Genomic DNA, 16623 nt, shown 5'->3' on the forward strand with positions numbered 1-16623 from the left:
TAAAAGACCCACTTGAGATTTTCTTGGCAAAGATACTGGAGTGGTTTGCCATTTCCTTTTCCAGCTCATTTTTACAGATGAGGAAACTGAGGCAAACAGGGTTAAGTGACTTGCCAAGGGTCACATAGCTAGTCAGTGTCTGAAGCTGGATTTGAACTCATGAATATGAGTCTCCTGATTCCAAGCCCAGTGCTCTGTCCTCTGGACCACCTAACTCCAGGAGAGTAAGGACAAATAAAAAAGATTCTTCCTCCCTAAAATATGAGTTCGTGATTCAGTCAAGATCAAAGAGTCTAGAGAGATTGCCCTGAATCACCCAAATTTTATTTCAAGTATCACCTCTGAGACATGTTAGTTGTCTGACTCTGGACAAGTCTTAGTGCTATAGGCAATGGTCTAAGACTTTAAGTTGCAGAAAAGGTGCCAATCTGTAATAGGAAAGGGAATTTCCTCTCCTGGGAGTTCCCTATACCCGTGAAACCACAAATAAGATCATATATCCAGAGCTGATAAGAATTTTAAAAGTCATCTAGTTCTACTTTCTTAACTTATTGATAAGGAAACTGAGATCCACATCATGAAATACACAGCCTAATTTCTTTCTTGCAAGTCCAGAAATTACATGCCAAAGAAAAAACAGCAATGTGGCCTCAAATCAAGATTTTACTTCATACTGTAACTTTTTTTAAGAAACAGGCTTGTCTTATTAATGCACCATGCTAGCCATGCTAACCAAAAGGTTTCTGTAAAATTTAACTGCGGAAATCTGGGCAAGTTTTTACTATGGCTCATTTACTCATTGTGTTTGTACATTGTACTTTGGTCTATTTCATGAGATTATTATTTCAATGAAATGCTTTAACTATTTACATGCATGAACCATATGAAGATAAAATAATACCTCATGAAATGTATATTTATTTGTCTTATATTGGGTTTTAAATTTATATTTCATTTAAAAATTATTTCATTATGAACTTAATTATGAACATTTTATCCTTTTTTTTTTTTTCAATTAAAAAGCATTCATTTTCTCTTCCTCTTACCTCCTTTCTCCACTGGGGCTTGACAGGGGAAGGGGGGGAGGGGCAAATTTTTGTAATATGTCTGAATAGTCAAGCATAACAAATTCCCACATTAGCCATATACAAAAATATACATCTCATCCTGCATATTGAATACATCCCCTATCAAGAGGTATGTAACACAGTCTATCCTCAGTCCTATGGAATCATCATTGTTCTTTGCATTGGTCAGACTTCTTAAGTCTTTCAAAGTTGTTTTTCTTTATCCTTTCTAGGTTTCTCTGACCTATCTCATTATTTTTGTCATATTACAATATTTCATTAGATCCAGCAACTCACCAGTGGATGACCATCCTGCTGTTATTTCCAACTTCTTTGATGCTACAAAAGAGCTGCTATGAATTTGTGTGTGTGTGTGTGTGTGTGTGTGTGTGTGTGTGTGTATTATTTCCTTTTCCTTTGATCTCTTTGGGGATGCATAACTAGTAATGCTATTTCTGGGTCAAAGAGTACACACATTTTAGTAACTTTGGGGGAATTGCCTTCTAGAATGGTTAGAGCAATTCAGAACTAGCATATTAGTGTATCTATTTTCCCATAGTCTCTCCAATACACATTATTTTCCTTTTTGGTCATCTTTACCAGTCTGATGTGTGTAAGATGGAATCTCAGAATTTTCTGAATTCTGCTAATTATTAGTGATTTGAGGCATTCTTTCATGTGGTCATTGATAGCTTGGGATGTCTTCTTTTGAGAATTGCTTGTTCATATCCTTTGACCATCAATCAATTAGGAAATGGTTCTTATTCATGTAAATTTGAATAGATTCATTTTATATATTGGAAATGAGACATCAAAGAAACTTACTGAAAAGATTCCCCCCCCACATATAACAGTTTCCATTCTACTTTTTTTCTTTTTTTGTGCAAAAGCTTTTCAATTTTGTGTAAACAAAATTGTTGACTTTGACTTCTATGATGTCAATCCTTATTTTTTCATGAGCTCTTGCCCTATTGACAGATCAAAAAGGAAATTTCTTTGATGATGTGAACTTTTATATCTAAAATGCTTGTCAATCAACAAACGTTTATTAAACTTTTCATTTGTGTCAAGCACAGTGCCAAGTGCTAGGGATACACTACAAACAAATAAAAATTCCCTGCCCTCAAGGAGCTTACATTCTAATGGGAAGAAAACACATAAAACAAGGGGGAAAGAAAAGGAAGTTATCCACAGGGACACAGTGGTAAATAAAGTCCAGGAGTCAGAAACATAACTGAGAGAGGAGCAAAAGATGACTAGCCTTTCCTCAAATTGGTGATGCCAGGAGGAACTCATCAATGGAAAAAAAAGGTGAAGGGATTTTCCTAGGTGAGAAGGCCATAGTCATTTGGAGAAGTTTCAGTGTAAGAAGGCATAGTGGCAACGACTGGAGAGTTAGAAGCAGAGCCAAGAGAGAAGTGAAGGTTGGCTAGCCAACATCATGTATCCATTTGGACCTATTACTGGTAGATAATGAGTTATTGATCTATATCTAACTTATGCCTGATGGCAGTCCAATTTTCCAAGTAGTTTCTTTCCAGTAGGGAATCTTTACCCCCATTAGGGATGTTATTGGGTATATCAGACTCTAGGTTATATTGTTCATTGTTGTGTACTTAATATTTTCCACTGCTTAGTCAAATAATTTTGATGATTCATAATATAGTTTAAAATCTAGTACTAATAAACTCCCTTCTTTTCCACTTTTTCTTTATTTCCCTTGAGATTCTTATTTTTTTGTTCCTCCAGATGAATTTCATTATGATTTTTTCTAGCTCCATTAAAAAATCACTTAATACTTTGATTGGTATGGTCATGAATACATAAATTAATTTAGGTAGTATTGTCATTTTTATTCCATTGACTCAACCAGGTAGCTAGGTGGTGCAGGAGATAGGGCGCTGGGCCTGGAGTCAGGAAGATGCATCTTCATGAGTACAAATCTAGTCTCAAACACTTATTAGCTGTGTGACTCTGGGCAAGTCATTTAACCCTGTTTGACTCAGGTTCCTTTCCTATAAAATGAAATAGAGAAGGAAATGTCAAGTACTCCAGTATCTTTACCAAAAAAAATGAGGTAATGAAGTCAGACACAAATGAAAATGACTGAACAGAAATTACAATATCCATAAGCAATTAATATTCCTCCAATTATGTAGGTTTATTTTTATGCTAATTAAAAATGCTTTGTGTGGGGTGGCTAGGTGGTGCAGTGACTAGAACACCGGCCCTGGAGTCAGGAGGACCTGAGTTCAAATTCGACCTCGGACACTTAACATTTAACTAGCCATGTGACCTTGGGCAAGTCACTTAACCCCAATTGCCCTCCAAAAATTTTTTTTAAAACCATTTTAATGCTTTGTAGGTGTGTTCTTATAGTTCTTCCATTTATGAGGATAAGTAGACACCAATGTATTTTATGGATTTTCTAGTTATTTTTAAATGGAATGTCTATCTCTGCCTGCTGGATTTTGTTGGTAACATACAGAAATGCTGATGATTTATACAGATTTTTGTGAGGTTTTGTGACTTTGATGAAGTTATTATTTCAGCTAATTTTTAGTTGACTTTCTAGGGCTCTCCAAGTACACTATCATAACATCTGGAAAAAGCAAAAAGATTATGTCTTCTTTGTCTATGCTTATTCTCTCAATTTTTCCCATCTAATGTGATAGCTATCATTTCTAGCACTATGTCAAAGAGTAGTAGTCATAATGGATAGCCTTATTTTACCCTCTGGTCTTATCAGAAGAGTCTCTAGTTTATTTCCATTATATACAATATTCACTTTTGTTTTTAGAGAGAGATTACTTACCATATGGGAAAGGTTTATTTAGTCCTATGTTTTCTAAAGTTTTTAACAGAAATAGGCATTATATTTTGTCAAAAACTTTTTCTACTCCTGTTGTTATTATAGGATTTTGCTATGCTTATTAATGTGACATGTTATGTTCATAATTTTCCTAATAATGGACCAATTCTGTATTCCTTGTATAAACCCAATCTGGTCATAATCTGTTTGTAATAGGGTACTGCACTCTCTTTGCTAACATTTTATTTAAAATCTTTGCATCAAAGTTCATTAGGCATATTGTTCTAGAGTTTTCTTTCTCTGTTTTGATTCTCTCTGGTTTAGGTATCAAGACAATATTTTGTAACAAAGAAAGAATTTGGGAGGGTCCCTTTCTCCCATTTTTACAACCAGTTTCTGTAATATTGGAATGAATTGTTCTTTGAATGTTTGGTAGAATTCACTTGTAAATCCATCTAGTCCTCGGGTTGTTTTCTTTGTGAGTTCATTTATAGCTTGTTCAATTTCTTTCTCAGAAATTATGTTTTTTTAATTTGTTATTTCTCCTTCTTTTGTGTTTTTTTTTTAACTTTCAAGTCCTGAAAACTAAGTTTGTAAATCTATCCTTTCTCTAGGGCAGGGATTCTTAACCTTTTTTGTGTGATGGATGCCTTTGGTCTAATGGTCTAATGAAACATTTGGATCTCTTCTCAAAACAATGTTCTAAATGCATAAAATAACATACAAAGGATTACAAAGGAAACCAAATATCCCAAAATACAAATATCAAAATATTATTTTAAACAAAATCATGACCCCCAGGTTAAAGATCCCTGCTCTAAGTGATGCTATACAACTCATATTCCTGAATCTTTAACTGTTTCTGCTTCACATTTCTTTCTTTTCTAATGGTTTCCAATAATATTTTATTCTTCTAAGCATGGCTTCAAAGAAAAGTTATGAGAAGATTCTCCAGGTTGAAACTGTGACAGCTCTACAATCCACTTAACTTCATTCATTTATCTATTCAAAAATATTCAATGAGCATCTACTTTGAGAAAAGCACTGTGCTAGTTGCTGTAAGGAAGACAGCCTTATAGAGTTAACAGGAAAAATGAAAGCATTTTTCTAGAGAATGGGGAGGGAGGGAAGAAGAGAGCAGAAACACTATTTTGTAAGGGTTTGAGCTTGAGGATGTAGTGGAGTCTACATAGTGGGGACTACTTTTTCAAGAAGTTTCCAGGCAAGGAAAGAAGGGGAATGTTAACTCAGTAGCTCGGAGAGATAACAGATTGAAGAGGTTGTTGTCTAGGGGTAAGAATTCTAAAATATATCTATGGATTGGGAGGAAAAAGCCAATAGAGGTTGAGAGATGTAAGAGAGAATATGTGCTTGAGGGATCCAAGCCATGAAACTCCTTGAGGCTTTTATTGTTTAAAGTTTGTATCCCTAATGACTGGCATTTAAGAAGTGATTAATAAATGCATGTGGGTGGATGGATGGATGGATGGATGGATGGATGGATGGATGGATGGATGGGTAGGTGGGTGGGTGGGTGGATGGATGGATGGATGGATGGATGGATGGATGGATGGATGGGTGGGTGGATGGATGGATGGGTGGGTGGGTGGGTGGATGGAAGGAAAGAAATAAGAGAGGATGAGTTCAAGAGCAATACAAAGAGAAATTAGTCTTCATAGAAGAAAGGTCACCTCTTCCTTTGAAAAATGTTGAGGGGACTTCAAAAATTTCAGAGGACTTGGCCTTCTCAGTAAAGTGAGAGGTGAAGTTATGGGGAGTATGATATGTGGTGGGTGAAAGATGAAATGACTGAGGAAACAAAAGTTCAATCTTCTGAGCATATCAGTTTACTAAGCAACACATGGTAATTGCCCAACAAACTAGGACCAGACCTCCTCAACTTAGGCCTGAACCCCAAATACAGCAGGAGACAGACTTTTATACATTAAAAACAATCAAATAAACCCAATTAGTTAAAAGGAAACAATACAGCATTAGATAATTAGATGAAAGATTAGGGACTTTTCAAATTGGGATGGGGAGAGTGAACAGGTATAATTCCATAAAATCAGAAACAGAGGTGTCCCACTCCACCCAAGTATCTGTATACAATCAAAGGAACAGGGAAATAATAACTGATTGCTCAGTATGGGGCCAGTTTTCAGATAAGACATAAGCTTCTTGTGATGTACAACTGTGAGAAAATTCCTTGCATCAATCTCAGGACCTGACTGGGTTACTTGTCAGCATAACCAAGGTCCTGTAGTTAAGGGTCTCTAAGCAGCAGGGAGAGGTGGTCCAATTACCTCACCACACAGGACTAGGTTCAAGTAATGCAATAAAGTTTTCTGTCAATTCCCACAATTGAATAAAGGTTTCTCCCAAGACACAAATTGGACTAGACCCATAATTGAACAGAAAGGGAATTGAGTTAGCTTCAAAAATGAGCCACAAGATGGAGTCAACACAGTCCGCTCAACTCGCATAATTTACCACTTGCTATTCTAATCACCTTAATTCTCTCAATTTTTTCAGGTAGCAATAACAAAGGTTCTGGAGTAAGAGAAAGTGGATTCAAAGTCCACCTCATATTACTTGTAGGACCTTAGATAAGTCACTTAATATCCATGGATCTCATTTTAACTGAAATGTGAAAGAATTGAACCAGATGGCCTCTGAGGTCCCTTCCAGTTTTCAATCTTTGATCCCATGATACACCATGGACAACACATAACACTGACCAGTTTTGCTTCCTGATTTTGCCTATAGCTTTCCACTTTTTTTCTATTCCAACACTCCTCTTCTTTGAATTTTGTCTTTTGTCCCTTCGGTCCTTTTTTCTTCCCTTCTTTCTTTCCTCTATAGATGGTTTGTGTACCCTTCCACAGTAAACTAAATTAAACTGTTTTGATATCAAATACCCAAGCTAAAGCCTTGGAGAAATCAACTTTGCTGGAATGGACATGTTAGCATCTAATCCCATTGGAATTTTGTACATAAGTAGACTGAGCCTTGCTACAGAAGTGAGTTGAAAGGCCTAGAGGAATGGTTCAAGGGAAGATATTAAAAGAGCAATGCTTTGTGGCATATGAAATCTATTATCCAGCATTATGTCTGGCAAAATTAAATGAAACTAATAAATGATCCTCTATGATAAAATATAAATTTCTTAGCCTAGCATTTCTTTTTGTAATCTTCCTTCAACCTAACTTTCTAACATTATTTCATGCTACCACCTTCTATGTTGCAGTCAAACCAAAATGTTTCTCCAAACTCAATAGTCTATCTGACAGCTCAAGGTACCACACAAACCATCCCTCACCTCCACTCATGCCTGAACAGCTCCTTTCATTTCCATTTCTCAGCTTGTAATTGATCTAGTCATGCCAGAAAACATCACCCCCAAAAAAGGAAATATGAGGAATATGAGAAGATATCTCCACTTTGCTCCTTTGCAAGTGTATTTTTGTACATGTCAGTTTTTTTCCTATATATCAATAGATTTTTTTTTTGCTTTTTGGAGGGCAATTGGGATTAAGTGACTTGCCCAAAATCATACAGCTAGTAAGTGTGTCAAGTGTCTGAGGCCAGATTTGAACTCATATCCTCCTAACTCCAGGGCTGGTGTTCTATTCACTGTGACACCCAGCCACCCCCTATATCAATAGATTTTGCTGAGTTTTTTCTTCTCTTAAACAAATTCTTTGTTATATGAATTAGCTGGGGGACTGGGAAAAGGGGTACAGGAGGAAATGGGCAATAAAAAAGGTTGCAAAGAAACAAAAGTTTTTTGTTGTTTTTTTTAATAAGATGGTTTCATATATCCATGAAACAAGCATCTCACAATTAGGGCAAAATACCTAAGTTAATATTCATAGATGTTCTAAAAATATTATGATTCTTATCCCTTCTCCCCACCCCTTGACCATCATTCTTTCACCATTACTGCAAAAGCAAGAAGTCATACAGGATTGAGATCTACTTGGACTTTACTTCATGTGTTGTCATGACCAAAGAATTCATCACTTGCCATCCAACTCACTGGTAAGAAACCTCTATGAACTTTGTTAAGCCAGTCCTCAGAAATCAAATATACACTGTTTATAGAACCAGATGCAAAGCCTTTCCATAATGGCAGAAGTTACCAGAACTTATGGGTATAGCTTTTGAGATTGTAGGGTCACCTTCCCACCACAAAGAAGTATCAGACAAGGCCTAATTGAAGGCTCTGTATACATTAGGCACTTAATAAATGTTTGTTTCATTGAATTGAGGAAGGGAGACTCATTAATTTATATTTTAAACATTATTTTCTGATTTTAATCTCATATCAAATTTTAAAATCAAACCTACCTTTATGATTTAAATGTTAGCTTAATCTGATCAATGAACAAGAAAGCATCTCTCTCTGCCTAAAACCGAGTATCATATGAATTTATAAAATGTGAAATATGGATGAAATTATGCATGATGGTCAAAATGGATGAAAAATTGATAAGTACTATTTATCACTAACCCTTCTTTTTGCACATTGTGAACATCTGGATATATTTAAAGGCTTTCATTTATGTTGGGTCAAATCAAATACAGGCCTGACTGATTTTACGTAATAGACTTTTTAAAAGAATGGATTAGTTGAACTAATTCTTTCTCACAAAATAAATAATTCTGAAAGAAAATACAACTCTCCTCTTAAATCCCCCTCTACCCGCCTCAATTAATTAGACTTTGTAGGTTAAAAGGAAGTTAAGAAATTCAGCCTAAGACTGATTATATCATGAATGTAAAATGAGGAGGCCAAATAGTGGGCTCTACATTCTTTTGAGTAAGTTAAATAAGTCCATAATAGCCCACCAGTTGTGCAAACACGATTTCCCTATACTTCTAAAAGAAATATTGACTTACCTGTTAACTAAAATTATCCTGGCTTGCTTCAGCTGAGCACATTAGTAATTCTTGTGGTAATACCTAAATGTTTTTAGCAGTGAACTTTTGTCAAAGATTAAAGAATTAGGAAAACATCCGTTTAGCAAACTCGGAAAATAGGCATATGGACAGTGCTCCCACAGAATCTGTTCCAGGGACTGTGAATCTAATAGCCTTAACAGAAACTGGATTTTTTCATTTCTAGGGTGATACAAACCATTGAAATTTTCCTCGTCTACACAAAGGTACTTCCAAAATGACAAATGAGAACCCCTAAATATCTGTGGTTTTTACCTGCTAACCTTCTTCAGTAACAATATACCCTCTCTCCATATTCCTGTAATATGTAACCTTGGACCTCAGTAGGATAAAAATGAGAGAGCAGAGCCTTCCTCCAAGGATGAATTTTTAGGACCATATATTGTTTGACAGTTAGTTCTATCTGTGGGAGTACCCTTAATCCATGCTTCCAAATGCAAGGTAAAGATTACTGGTTCTTAAGTCAAATGAATTGAGTTCAAATATCACTTCTAGCCTTACATTTGTGTGATCTTGGGCAAGTCCCAGGGTGGGGACTTATTTCCCTAACTTTAAAATGGCAGCGTTGTCCTCTGATATTCTTTCCAGATTCACATCTATGATCCTTCTCTAGCAGAGTGGGATCTGAGTGCATCCCATGGAGCCTCCTTGGAACTGCCCTGGCTGCCTCTAACCTATCATGGTTGAGTCAGCACTGAAGAACCTGGCTGCTTTGGAGTGATGAAGAAGTCCCCTTATCAGGTCACTGGATCCAGATAATGGCCAATGAATGTTTATATTAAGAGGACCAACCACTATGCCAAAAAGGTCCACCCAGTGAGTCAATTTTTAAGAGGAGAGACAGCTTCTTTCTGTCTCTTTCTCATATACAGATAGATGATAGATAGATAGATTGATTGATTGATTGATAATAGATAGATAGATAGATAGATAGATAGATTGATAATAGATAGATGATAGATAGATAGATAGATAGATAGATAGATAGATAGATAGATAGATAGATAGATAGATAGATAGATAGATAGATAGATAGATATGCCTCTCTCTGCATCTTTGTTCTGTCTTGGTGTCTCTGTGTCTCCCTCTCTCTCTGTTTCTGTCTATTTCTATCTCTCTATTTCTGTCTCTGTCTCAGTCTGACTCTGTTTCTATCTCTATCTCTCTCCATATCATTGTGTCTATCTCTGTCCTGGTCATTCTGTCTCTTTCTCATGTGTGTGTGTTTATATAACAGGAAACAGGGAGGAGAAGAAGGGAGCAATATTACCCCTAATCTTCCTTCAAAAATGAACTGTTCATACACAACACTCCTACTAGACCTTAAAAGTCTTTGCTCTGTGTTTCTTTCCTAAACATGGGTAACTAAATGGTGATCCTGAGATGGACATTCCCAAGCTTGGATACAACCTTGTGAATTCCAGAGGTTGGATGTTCCTAGGTGCCTCAGTTGGTGCTGGATGAACTGGTTGCATCTGTCGGTGCTAGTCATAGAGGTTTCCCCTCCAACCATTCTCGAACGGTTCACTCTTGGGATTGAAGATGACCGCTGACAAGAAGAAGAGCCCATGCCCTTGTCGAGGTTGCCAGAAGACACAGACCTTGAAGAAAACATTAAGGAGCAAAGGTAAAGATGAAATGCTTACGGGGACAAAACTACAAAATGCCTAATGTTGGATTTTTCCGTATCAATATCCTGGAAGAACATAATAGCAATCATAAGTGGATGCTTCATCTTTAAGTTTTAGTCATTGTGCATTTGTGAGTTTTTGAGTGTTTAGTATTGTGTAAATGTGTGAGAAAGGAAATAATTAACTATCTTTTAACTATCTGTGATTTACATTGTACTTTGAGTATTATTGTACTCACCCTTTTAAGTGAGATGCTAAGAAATGTGCCAGGGGGGCAGCTAAGTGGTGCAATGAATAGAGCACCAGCCCTGGAATCAGGAGGACCTGAGTTCAAATCCAGCTTCAGACACTTAACAAAAAAAAAAATAGCCATGTGACCTTGAGCAAGTCACTTAACCCTAATTGCCCTTCAAAAAAAGAAAAAAATGTGCTAAACCTGTACTCTAACTGATTCTCCCAAGGGCTCAAACGTAAAGTTTAAAGAGACAAAGAATTTTTTTTAAGAGTTTAATTCTTCCTATGAAACCAGACTCCTCCAGAACTGAACTTATTTTGTGTCCATAGGGCCAGAGCTAAGAGGGCCCCCTTAGTAGAACTATTAGTTTTGTTTCTCTAACTAAAGATCAGGGACTGGCTCATATACTTAATTATATATTTCCAGTACATTGGATATCTACTAGGCTGTTACTTGATGGATAGATGGATGTACAATATGCCTCTCCAATGGGTGCCCAGCTACTTATTTCAGCAACATTTTCTGTGACTTCAAAATTGCTTACAGATTTCTACCTTGCAGCCCTCCCTAAAACTTTTTATTTTGCAAATTCATGTTTTTCAAAAGATGTTGATTCTGGCTTACTGCAAAAAAGAAGAGAAGCAATCCCAGGAAAGCCTTCAGGTTTTTTTAAAGCACACCAAAAACCCCAGCACATCTCATTGAATGGTGTAAGATCCCCCCTTACCAAATTAAATAAGCAACTAACTCTTCAGTTTCTAGTTTTAGAGCCACTGTTAAGTGACTTCCCCATAACCACCAGTGTCTAGCAGAAAGAAGTGGCCAACTTTCGATCTACTAACCTGGAGAGGACTCATTGCAATTAAGCACATAACAATTAAGCAGGTAAATCTGATAGAAGTTGAGAGAAGGAAGAGATGAATGTGGACAGGAGAAGCTACAGGTGGAGTGGGGAGACAGAGAGACAGAGGGAGGAGGAGGAGGAGGAGAGAAAGTTGTAGAGGAGGCCAAATACCTAGCTATGAACCTAGATAAGTAGTTAACAACAATATGCTTTTGGACCTCAATAGCTATTTGTTGAATAAATGGATGGGTGAATGAGTGAATAAATGGGTAAATAAGTGAATAGATTAATCAATGAATCCAGATTTGGGAAGACAGATTAAGAGAGGGGGAGCACTAAAACTGGCCTGATTGGAGTGGAGTATGTATGTTTCAGAGTAGTAAAAAATTTACTTGGGAAGGTATATGGGACCAAATTATGAAGGCCCATATTTTTTTTAAAGCTAATTAAAGGAATTTGGGGTTTTGAATTTGATGCAGTAGGCTGTATAGAAAGTCACAGAAGAATGACAAGAAAAATGCTTAGATTTTAAAAAGATTAATCTAAAAGTGCTTAAATTTGTACTATTTTTAGTCATTACTTAGATCAAGTCTTAGGATCAGAGATCTGGACTTAGAAGGTGACTTCAAAAATAATTTAATCCAATTGTCATCCTACTGATGAGGAAACTGATGGCCAGGGAGATAAAGGCTTGCCCAAGGTCATGCAGGTAATAATAAGTAATGAAGTTAGTATTCAAACCCAGGTCCTCTGTCTCCAAAATCAGCGTCCTTTTCAGTACACCACACCACACCTCTAGTAAGATTCTTGAACTGGCTGGTCTTCCAAAGGAAATCTAAATTCCTCGTTGTTTCTTCTTAATCTTTGGAGAGTTACAAGGATCCAGGCATTCACAGCTTTTCTGAGAGCTTGGTGTCTGAATTCCCTCTGTACTAGAGAGAGCACTGAAATTCTATCAAGAGGGCCTGGCTTACTTTTTACTACATGTGTGACCTTGAAGAAGTCATTAAGCTGCTCCATGCCTTTGTTTTTAAAGGATGACTAGAAGAGGTCCTTTCCAGCTCTAAGGCACAGGCCCTTCTAGGCATGATTACATTGCAGGTCACAGGAACACATACAGGAGAGCTGTGGTTAAGGCCCAAATAGAGCTAGTTGGTAGTATCTGCAACATTACTTTGCTAAAGGTGATTTGGTTGAGATCCCAAAGCACTTTCAAAAATAATGAACCACTTCCGACTTCGCCACCTGGACCATTTGGAAACGCTGAGAACTGTGGTACTCATGCAGGAGCTCTGTTTATTTAGCGATTAAGCGTAGCGCTTTGATTTCGGGGTGAAAGCAAGCCGGACCTGTGATGAAAAAGGTGCAGTACGGAGTGCCATGCCATTGAATGCCACACGGTTCTTAGTGATTCTCTTGCTTGTTGCTGTTTTCTGGACCCAGCTTTAGAGTTTTCTTTTTAGTGACCTATGATAGTCTTATTTGGGCAGCTTGAGCCTGGGTTCCGAGGCCAAGTGCTGAAGGTCTCTCCTGCCTTTCTAAATCCCCACCCACCCCCCACCGAGGGCACGAGGAGGCGGAAGCAGTGGGCTAGGACTGGGACGGGGGTCCATCCTGCTTGTTGTGTGCTAGGGCGCTGGAATCCTCAGGCCTCCGCCCCCCGCCCCCACCTCCTCCTTCCCTCCGCCCCAGAGAGTGGGGGAAGGAGGGAGAGGAAAGCAGGAGGGAAGAGTTGGGGCGGGAGGGGCGCAGGGGAAGCCAGGCTGCGCTGACGTCACTGGGCGCGCAATTCGGGCCGGAGCCCTTTAAAAAAAAAAGCGTGAACTGGGAGATGTTGCTCCAGCCCGCCTGCAGCAGCACCGCAGCAGTGGCGGCAAGATCAACGCGGAGGCCAGCGCCGCGGTGACCGCAGAAGCAGCCGCAGCAGCAGCCGGCGCTCCCCCAGGGTCTGCAGCTTCGTGTCCTCCCTTCTTTACCCTGAAGGGCAGGATCGCAGAACTGCCAACTGCAGGCCAGGGCTGAGGGACTTAACAGGGGAGACGACCAAGCGAGGAGTCCAGTTAGCCACTCTCCAAGGCAGAGGGACTGTCTACCCGCCAGCTCTCCGGACCGCCCTGAGCTCCCTTAGCTTCTTTCCCTACCCTGGTCTCCCTGGCACCATGGACACTTCCTCGGCCGGTGCGCTCCTGTTCTGGGCGCTCTTGCTGCAGTGGTGGCGGCTAGCTAGTGGGAGTCCCGCGGAGACCCTGGAGGCTGGACAGCTGGGGTGCCCGACCCACTGTCAGTGCGATCAGGACTCAAGGATGCTGCTCAGGGTAGACTGCTCCGACCTGGGACTCACCGGAGTCCCGGTCAACCTCAGCGTCTTCACTTCTTACCTGTAAGTGCTCTGGGCTAGGGGTCAAGCGGCACCCAGATGAAATGGGAGCCTGGCAAGAATAGGGGCGGGGGGGGCCAGAGGGGGTGTGCAAAAGAGGTGGCGTTCTTCCGAAACCTGGGAGGGGGAGCCCCTCCTGCCCTCGCAGTAACAGGAGGTCGCATCTCGAATGGGGAATGTTCGCCTCCAGAGTGTGCGTCTAAGACAGCGTGCATACTCGTTTGCAGACGCATGCATCCATCCTTTCATTCATTCATTCATTTTGCAAACATTTACTGAGCGCCCACTATGTGCAGGGCACTCTTAGTGGAGAAATCATGATGAAACGACCCGAAGAAAAGGCAGACTTCTACCCCTCCGAGCACAATGATGGATGCTCAAAAAAAAAAAAAAAGCACTCGTTAAAATGAAAGGTTGAAGGTTTGAAGGCAATTCTTTCTTGAGCCTTACACAACCCAGCAGCTGGACACAGCGTTACATGCAGAAGCTGATCCATTCCTTAATCGCTAGAAACAGTGACGAAAGTTTGTTCTGAAAGTTGCTGCTGTAACTAGAAAGGGACTCCCAAGCTCCCATCCCACTGCCGCCTGATGTAACTTTTTTTTTTACTTTAAAACCAGGTGATTAAAAGTGGGGCAACCGCAGGACCTGATTAGACCTGCAAGAATGTTATCTTTACCTTTGGCTCAGGCAGAGAGGCTTTGAAGTTTGCCGGCTGCAGTGTAATCTTTAACTGATCTCCTATCTGGGAGGAAGAGGGAAATGGGAGGTAGGTAGTAAGAGTGAGGGAGGAATCAGAGTTACTCGACTAGTGGTTTAGCTCTTGCTTTCTGTCATCCCTCTACAAACCCCTCGTCTCAGTCTATGCTGCCACCGTCCCTCCCCGTTGGTTCTTCTCCCTTTCTCTTTTTTCCTATGTGACTCTGGGCAAGTCACTTAACCTGTCTCATCCTCAGTTTCCTCATCTGCAAAATGGGGATAATAGCACCTACCTTATATGACTGTTGTAAGGATCAAATATGTAAAACTGTTTACGAACCTTAAAGCTCTATAGAATTCCAAAATTATTAAGACAGAGGGAAAGTGGGGCTTCTTTTCCATACGTGTCTTATTAGGAGAAAAAAGGATCCGGGGAGGATTAAAAGTGGTTGGAGACGCAGTTCTAAAGAAGTATGTGTTTCCCTGAGCTCCCCAGTGCTTTTCTCTGTCCCCTGTGAACGTGTAGGTGCCGTGCACTTGAGCCAGAGTCCTGAGGTTGGCCGCGTTATTTCTTGGCACTAGTGACATGCGGTATGGCTAGGAGCTGACACGTTTTAAGTTTTAACACGAGGTGTTGACTAAGCAGTGAGCCTGCCCCAAGACAAATGCAATTACATTTTCCGCTTCTGTACCACACTGTGGCATTTGGATGCCACACTGTTTTAAAATTCTTCTTTTCTTTTGTCGTTTTCTGGAAGAAGAAAGCAGAAGAGATGTCAATGTTTTTCCCAAAGTAGTCATTCTTTCCTGAAGAGGAAGAAGGAAAGAAAACTGGTCATCTTTGAAATCAATCTTGTGTCTGCGTTAATATTTGGTTGTGTAGAGATGGACCGTGCCTGCTAGATTTCGATAAGAATGGATGACATCCTTCCTAATTTACCCTATTTCAAAGGCACTTGCTTCTTCATACCATGAATTATTATAAAAATTGTTCCAGCCATTTTCCTGTTGATATGCTTTGTCCACCGTTCAATCTGCATTTTTATATCAGAAATATGATCTTTACAATGCTTATCCTTCCAAAAGTCACATTTCCCTTCTGTGAATTGCTGTTCCTGCTAGAGAGTGAAACAATTGTCTTTCTGATTCCAAAACTTAGTCTAGAAAGAAATCCACATATATTCTAGCAGGTTCAATTAATAATCTAGAAAAACCATAACACATCAGGCTAGAGGAATTAAAGTTATTACCTGGAAGTTTAACATGAAACTAAAATACAGATCAATATGTGAAGATAAAAGAAATATGCAATGTTTCTGAAGACAGATTAAATAATAAGCTCTAATTTTAAAACTCATTCAAGAAGATAGAGAAATTTATATGTTGGGGCAATGATCTAAAAATATACTTGATTTTTTCCTTCTGCTTGAAAAGGTATTTTCTGTACTTTTGTTATCAAATATGAAAAACTATCTTTTTTTTAAAAGCCTTTTCCTACAAGACTCTGATGGTATCTTCAATGCGTTTACCTGAAGGCAAGAGCTCACCTATACTGGGGCCTTGAATTTTCTTATCCCTATATTATTATAAAAGGAGGCAAACTTTTGGAAAACCGATACATGGCTTTTCTTTTTTAGTTGAACATAGTAGGCACTTAATATATGCATGTTGAATTGTATTAAATTTGCAAGTATTATTTAAACCAATGATGCTTTTTCTAGAATTGTAATATTTTATACTTGCTGAAGGATGACAGTTTATAACTTCATATGAGAGGGAATTTTTGCTAGGGCATATGAAATTTCCACATCCAAAGAATCCTTATTAGAGTGAAACATTTAATGCTGATTTTTAACTTACATAGTTTCAGGGGAAGACTGCTAAATGGAGATGTAGCTCCTGCATTAAATAACCCACCAAATGCTGCTAAATTACAGTGGCTAATTGATTTATTGAAAAGCTCTGCTATGTAGTTTCTGTGTTTGCTTTCCTG

The 16623-nt window shown here is 38.9% G+C and overlaps 1 protein-coding gene across 2 annotated transcripts in view; it reads left to right on the forward strand.

Annotated features, from left to right (window-relative positions):
- Nucleotides 1-13236: 13236 nt before the first annotated feature.
- Nucleotides 13237-16623, forward strand: part of LGR5 (leucine rich repeat containing G protein-coupled receptor 5) — a 200349-nt gene continuing 196962 nt past the window's right edge. The window contains exon 1 of one of the 2 annotated variants that reach the window (XM_069081932.1): nt 13237-13934. In XM_069081932.1, coding sequence (XP_068938033.1) covers nt 13714-13934 — 221 coding nt within the window. In that variant the 5' untranslated portion in view covers nt 13237-13713. The remainder of the gene's footprint in view (nt 13935-16623) is intronic. The other variant, XM_069081931.1, reaches the window with a different exon arrangement.

Source organism: Petaurus breviceps, unplaced genomic scaffold (genome assembly GCF_028583685.1).
Source record: "Petaurus breviceps papuanus isolate PSGF00001 unplaced genomic scaffold, PetGlider_PUasm1.0 156, whole genome shotgun sequence".
Classification (NCBI taxonomy): domain Eukaryota; kingdom Metazoa; phylum Chordata; class Mammalia; order Diprotodontia; family Petauridae; genus Petaurus; species Petaurus breviceps.